The sequence below is a fragment of the Euleptes europaea genome, chromosome 14 (genome assembly GCF_029931775.1).
Source record: "Euleptes europaea isolate rEulEur1 chromosome 14, rEulEur1.hap1, whole genome shotgun sequence".
Classification (NCBI taxonomy): domain Eukaryota; kingdom Metazoa; phylum Chordata; class Lepidosauria; order Squamata; family Sphaerodactylidae; genus Euleptes; species Euleptes europaea.
The window spans coordinates 21,652,528-21,659,351 of NC_079325.1; the positions used below are offsets into that span (position 1 = coordinate 21,652,528).

General features: G+C 48.7%; 1 protein-coding gene across 1 annotated transcript; it reads right to left on the reverse strand.

Moving 5' to 3' along the window:
• Nucleotides 1–1,275: 1,275 nt before the first annotated feature.
• Nucleotides 1,276–5,725, reverse strand: LOC130487404 (nucleoplasmin-like). Its single transcript, XM_056860897.1, has 6 exons — nucleotides 5,659–5,725; nucleotides 5,469–5,551; nucleotides 3,841–3,960; nucleotides 3,283–3,376; nucleotides 1,493–1,719; nucleotides 1,276–1,317 (listed from the first exon to the last, which is right to left on the reverse strand). The coding sequence occupies exons 1-6, from the start codon at nucleotides 5,723–5,725 to the stop codon at nucleotides 1,276–1,278; spliced, it is 633 nt and encodes a 210-aa protein (XP_056716875.1).
• Between the last annotated feature and the right edge of the window lie 1,099 nt (nucleotides 5,726–6,824).

A 6,824-nucleotide genomic window follows, 5' to 3' on the forward strand; every position in this document is an offset into this window, starting at 1 on the left:
AATCCAGAAATCAGGCGCAATTCCAAGAGAACTCTAGGCCTCCCTTGGATTCTGGTAACCCTAGATCCATGCCTTTTTCTAGTACTAGTGATGCCAAGCTCCATGTGGGGCCTGGAGATCTTCTGGAATCACAAGCAATCTCTAGATTGTTATCAGGGCCAGATAGGACATAAATGTCATTTGGTGGCAGGGTTGCCAGTTGGGTGGTTTCTGCAGGAAATTGCCTGCCAATCCACCTGGCTGCTCCAGGGTTTACCCCTGGAAGTGCCACATCGCCATGGCTGCTTTAGTGATCTCCACAGCCCCGCCTAGGGTTGCCAAACTCCAGGAACTAGCTGGAGATCTCCCGCTATTACAACTGATCTCCAGCTGATAGAGAGCAGTTCACCTGGAGAAAATGGTTGCTTTGGCAATTGGACTCTATGACATTGAAGTCCTTCCCCAAACCCTGCCCTTCTCAGGCTCTGCTCCCAAAACCACCCACCAGTGATGAAGAGGGACCTGGCAACCCTAGCCCCGCCCCCTAAAACCTCGTGCTGATCGAGAGGGGAGACCTGGCAACCCTACTTTGTGGGGGCCGAGCCATGCCTCGCCAGCCCAGATTGAGAATGGAGTGGGTGGCTGCCTCGGCTGGCTTGCAGCTGGATAAGAGCTCTTAAGGGGCCGGATCCGGCCCACAGGCCTCATGCTTGACACCCCTGCTCTAGACCAGTTTCCCTGGAGAAAATGGGCTGCTTTGGAGGGTGGGCTCCGTGGCATCACATCCCTACTAAGCTCCCTCCCCATCCCTCCCATCCGCCTTCCCTAGGGTTGCCATCTGTGGGTTGGGAAATTCCTGGAGATTTTGGGGGTGGAGCCTGGGAAGGGAAGGGACCTCAGTGGGGTATAATGACATAGAGGCCACTTCCCATAGTAGCCATTTTCTCCAGGGGAACTGATCTCTGTAATCTGGGGATCAATCCCCACCTGGAAACTGGCAACCCTACTGTTTCCCATATTGCTCAAAGCAATTTGGGATAAAACAAGCCAATTACAGCTGACCTTTAATATTTCAACATTAACTCATTTCAGCACCATGAAAACAAAGTCAGGGGAAAAGTCCCCCTTAAACAACACAGGCTTATGCTGCCACCTAATGTAGAATGGCAGCCATTCCATAAAGACAGTGCCCCCCGCCCAATGAAAAAATCCTTGCCCTGGGAGTGACATCTCATCTCCTTTAAGGAGGTAAAAGAGAGCAAACCTTGTCGTGAGGATCTTAAGGTTCGTCCAGGCTCATATGCGGAGATGCGGTCTTTTGGGTATGAAGGGCCCAGACTGTAAAGGTAGAGAAAAGAGAAGCTACAAAGAAAAGGAAATATGTCTATAGGAGGCTTGTACGATTTCCCTCCTGCTCTTTCCTGTGCCATTACTGATCTTCTTCTGCTTACAGAATCTTACGTCTCCCTTAAGCAATATGGAGCATAAATGTATAAGAAAACAATACACTTACTGCTTCCGATGTGCCGCCAGGATAGTCCTCAGTACCAGCATTGCTCCCGCTATCATCTACATTCGTCTGGGCATCATCTACATCGGCCTGGCTACCATACATCGGGGTATCTACCGCTGTCTGGGTATCATCCATCTGAGTATCTACATCCGTCTGAGTATCATCTGTCTGGGTATCATCCGCCTGGGTATCATATCCTGGTGACTCGTAATCAGAATCCCCTTCCACTTGAGAAAGAGAGTCAGACGGCAGCGCTAAATAAAGAGCCCACCACCACCACCAAAACTGGGCTGCTTTGAAGGGCATCCCCCTCCCCAGATCACCAAAGAGACGGTGGGCGGTTGGCAAGCTCTGCGCCAATGGCACAGGTAAGGAAGGGCCCGTTTTCTGTTACCAAGTAAGCCTAACCAGCTACGCAAAAGGGTTCTATGCCAGTTAGATGGTTGGTGGAAGAACAACAGGAGGGTGAGCTGTGGGTGATGTCACAATGGCAACAAACGCAGAGGAGAAGACCTGATGTGGAAAACTGGCATGTCTGTGGTTATCTAGTTCAGTCTTTTGAGATACGTTCGGAGGCTTCCGGGCTTTGGGAAGTTAAATATATATCCTCTTAGAAAGAACCAAATGGCACTAGCTATAAAATATTGGGAAATGTGGAATGGTAAGGTATAGCCCAGTCTCGGAAGCTAAGCAGGGTCAGTACTAGGATGGAAGACCACCAAGGAAGACTCTACAGAGGAAGGCAACAGCAAACCACCTCTGTTTCTCCCTTGCCTTGAAAGCCCCTTGCTGGGGGTCACCATAAGTCAGTTGCGACTTGACTGCACTTACATACATTGGCCACCAAGATCAAGTTAATTCATGCCATCATATTCCCTATTACTATGTATGGGTGTGAAAGCTGGACATTGAAGAAAGCAGATAGGAAGAAAGTAGATTCTTTTGAAATGTGGTGTTGGAGGAGAGTGTTACGGATACCATGGATGGTCAAAAAAGCAAATCAGTGGGTTCTAGATCAAATCAAGCCTGAACTGACCCTAGAAGCTAAAATGACTAAACTGAGGCTATCGTATTTTGGTCACATTATGAGAAGACAAGAGTCACTGGAGAAGACAATCTTGATAGGAAAAGTTGAGGGCAGCAGGAAAAGAGGAAGACCCAACAAGAGATGGAGTGACTCAATAAAGGAAGCCACAGCCCTCAGTTTGCAAGATCTGAGCAAGGCTATCAAAGACAGGACATTTTGGAGGACATTGATTCATAGGGTCGCCATGAGTCGGAAGCGACTTGACGGCACTTCACACACACACACAAACATACATATAAAGTATTCAAGGTGCCTGATAAAGGCTTCTGCTGGGGGGGGGGGGGGCGTTGTGTTTATTTTTGGAAGTTTTCCAGCAAAAGCCTATTTTCAGTTTGGAAGAGGTCAAGGGTTTTTCTCTTATTCTCATATTTAGTGGTAAAGCAAAGGAGGAAACAGCAGAGAGGTCATTTATAGTGATCGCCAGTAACTGACTGAGGCGTTCCACAGCACTATCAAGCAGCTTGCAGAATTTCTAAGGGTGCAACTTGACAATGTGGGAGTGCTCCTGCATGAGTGGTCGACGGCAGCATCTAGGTCAAAAGCCGTGGGACTTTAGTGTGGTGCTTGAGTTGGTGAATCCACTTAGCCAGAGCCTCTATCCTGAACCGTCTGATCTCACTAGGCATTCACACAGCTTTCTCTTATAAGTTTCCTTCATTCAAGATCTCCCCTGACCCACTCAATAACTTTGGGGTTTACTCACAGATCAAGTGCTGACCAAGAAGATAGACTGGCCCAGTTCCGGACTTGAGCACAAAGGCAACAGGAGGGGTGAATTCAAAGCTGCCCAGACTGACCTGAAGCGGAGGAGAGACACAGAGTTTAAAATGTGTTTATTCTAAACATTCTGTACCAAAAATGGAATGGATAGCATCAGATAGGTTAGTCCAAAGGATATTCTCAGATGTGGCTTGGCTGATGGTGCAAATTAGGGTTGCCAACCTCCAGGTGGTGACTGGAGATCTCCCACTATTACAATTGACCTGAAGGAGACAGAGCTCAGTTCACCTGGAGAAAACAGCTGCTCTGTGGCAACATACCCCACTGAAGTTCCTCCCTTCCCCAAACCCCACCCTCCTCAGGCTCTACCCCCAAACTCTCCAGGTATTGCTAACCTAGAGCTGGCAACCCTAGTAGTAATATATATTTAGCATCTGATCAAGGGGGATTTTGGCAAGACTGTGGTTTCCTCTTTGTTCCTTTAAAGGAGAAAAGGTTAACCGTAGCCTCCACTGTATGTTCACAGTCCCATGGGAGTTACCATGGGTAAAACAGAGCGTTGTAGTGATACAATGGGCATAGGCTTGTAGACGCTGGTCATGTTTTTGGACTCGACTGCCACCACGTGCAACTCATCCTTGGCTCCCTCTCCCAGAGACACCTGCAGGAGGACAACAGAGAACAAAATCAGAACAGTGTGTGTGCGTTGCTTGGGATATATCTGAACAAGTGCATTTCACATATGCATTAATCCACAGGGAGGCAAAAGCAGTGCAAAACACTGGGTTGGTTTTGCATGGAAGCAATTTCTTGAGGGGGTACAATGTGGTCAGCTCTACCAAAGAGCAAAGGTTGGGCTTCTTTCCAGACACCACTAGCATAGGAGGACCTGTGCCTGTCCTCACTTCCTGGACCCATACTGCCTGGATCCAAGCCCAGCTCCTGAGCCTCAGCTTGTTCCGAGCTGGTGCCCCCAGCCCTGGCTCTCTTTTCCCTCTGCTGCTCCCCTAGCCAGCATGAGAAAAGTAATCCTTTTTAAAAAAATTATCTTAAAGAGGGGAAAAAGCAGACAGCATGACATCACTTTCTGGGGGAAGCTGGAAGTGACATCAGTCTGCTCTAGGAACTAGTTTTACCACAGAGTTTCTGGCTATTCCTAGAGAGTCTTGATAGCATTCCTGGTTTTCCCTTGGAATGGACATCAGGCTGTTACCCAGGAGCACCTCCCCGGGTCCCTGATCCCCACATGGCAAACCTAATTCTCTCTGTTGACACCACACGTGTGTCTGTATGTTTAGCCATGAGGCTGGCAACTGGCAGAAGATTCACCAATGGTGGTGGTGGGGGACCTCACCAGCAATGTAATGATGTTGCTGGTAATGTGCCGATGTCACGTCCTGCATGATAAGTGGGAGACCTCCCACCTCCAGGACCACTCTGCTCCTTGGTGGAACAGTGGGAGCAAAATGAAGAAAAAAGTGACGTGGTGCATGCTCCATGCCATCACTAGGGTTGCCAGGTGCCCGCTGGTGGCGGGCAACCCCCTGGCAATTGCCACCTGACCACCTCTGCCCGCCGACCACCTGAGGGTCAGCGGGCAAACGTGCATGTGCGTGTGCACACAGCACGCCGGACGTTCCGCCTCGCAAGGGGCCTTATACCTCTTAGTTTGAGTGATAAAGGGCCGCTTTACCACTCAAACTAAGAGGTAAAAGCCCTTTATGAGGCGGCACTTCGCAGTCCAAATACATAGGAAAGGTACACTCCTTCATGCATTGAATGAATAGTGCACGGAAAGACTGAAGGCTTGAAAAGGTTTACACGAAATGGACTTATACCGGATCTCCATTGTATTACGTCTTGTTTCCGTTGCCTACTGACGCACTTTTATGGATTCATTGTTACGGACTGAATAAGGATTGAGCATTTGGGCTTATATTTTGTATTGTAAAGCCTTATGCTAGGAGTTGGGGTCTCAATTAGACCATTCCTGATATGCATTTTTTTGCTCAAGTATTGTGATCATTATAATTGCTTCTAATATACGTCTTTAATAGCAAGTGTTGCAATTGTTTGTTTTCCTTATTTTTGAAAGAATTGTCTTGTGCTATATTTTGAATTCCACAGTACCTGGAGGTTGGCAACCCTAAATATCATCACACAACTTACTGACTTCAAATACACAATGTGTTCCAGTAAGCTGTCTTCCAACTTCACTACACACTTCCTGGTAGTGCTGTTCAGTTCACAGCCTATGGAGACATTAGAAGAAACAATACGGATGTATCATCCCGGATTAAAAGGGGCGCACGCCAACTGTCGTTTGCCAGCCCAACACTCTTCACTGCCACATCCTTACCCCAAAGGCCTACCACAGGCTTCTCTTCCAAAGGAAGTGTACTTGGTGTAGAGAAAGTGGTGTTCATTCTGCTTGGCAGCAACCTGAAGGTGGTTCTAGGGCAGAGAGAGGCAAGGCAAGCAGGTCACGGGTGATTTCCATGAGGTGGCGCTCACTTGGTACAGGAGGGTGGGGACCCCCCAGATTCAGCTCTGCTGGAGTCATATTTGATTTGTGCAATCTCTCTTCCTGAGCATTGTGTCTCCCTCCCCCTCCCCTCCAGTTCGGACCATAGTACATGTTCAGAAGGTACTTCAGCCTCCCCCTTTGTGCAGTTTCCCTGAGTAGTCCTAGGCAGTTTCTCTTTGGGGTAAGAGAATGGGGAAGGCTTAAGCTCCTTCTACCCATGTGCCAGGATCCAATCTAGAGCAGGAATAGCATACGTGGGAAGAGTGGAGAAGATACAAACCACTTGGCTGTGAGGAAGTTCCTTGGCTGGGATCTTCTGTGAACTCCATCTTGTTGACCCCAGGACTTCCACCAAAAAATAGCTCCCTTCAATTTTAAGAGTCTTTCCCCCCCCCCCATCAAGTCACAGCTGACTAGGGTTGCCACTCTTCGCCACTGGTGGGATGTTTTGGGGGCAGAGCCTGGGGAGGGTGCAGTTTGGGGAGGGGAGGGACTTCACTGCCAATAGAGTCCAAATGCCAAAGCAGCCATTTTCTCCAGGGGAACTGATCTCTATTGACTGGAGATCAGTTGTACTAGCAGGGGATCTCCAGCTAGTACCTGGAGGTTGGCAACCCTACAGCTGACTTATGGTGCCCCTGTAAGGTTTTCAAGAGACTTCCAGAGGTGGTTTGCCATTGCCTGCCTCCACATCATGCCCCTGATAATCCTTGGAGGTCTCCCATCCAAATACTTGCCAGGGTCTAGGCTGAGCGTGTGTGTCTGGCCCAAGGTCACCCAGCAAGTTTCCGTGGCAGGAGTGGGGATTTGAGCCTGGTTTTCCCAGATCTTAGTCTGACACCTTAACCAGCACACCACACTGGCTCTCATTTTCAGAGTTACCAACACATTTTTAAACAGCGTCTTTAGGATTTGTGGGCATGTCCTTTTGAGGCCTTTGTTTAGAAAGAGGGCACCTTCGGAGGGACTTATGGCAACAACCAAGCATCTCTGTCTTG

What these genes read in the sequence shown, in the direction of transcription:
- LOC130487404 (XM_056860897.1), bottom strand. Translation starts at nt 5,725, where the DNA reads ATGAACACCACTTTCTCTACACCAAGTACACTTCCTTTGGAAGAGAAG. An exon ending in TCTTGGTCAGCACTTGATCT is followed by an intron (nt 1,720 to 3,282) that starts GTGAGTAAACCC and finishes CTCTTTCTCAAG; the next exon opens with TGGAAGGGGATTCTGATTAC. An exon ending in CTGGCGGCACATCGGAAGCA is followed by an intron (nt 1,318 to 1,492) that starts GTAAGTGTATTG and finishes CTACCTTTACAG; the next exon opens with TCTGGGCCCTTCATACCCAA.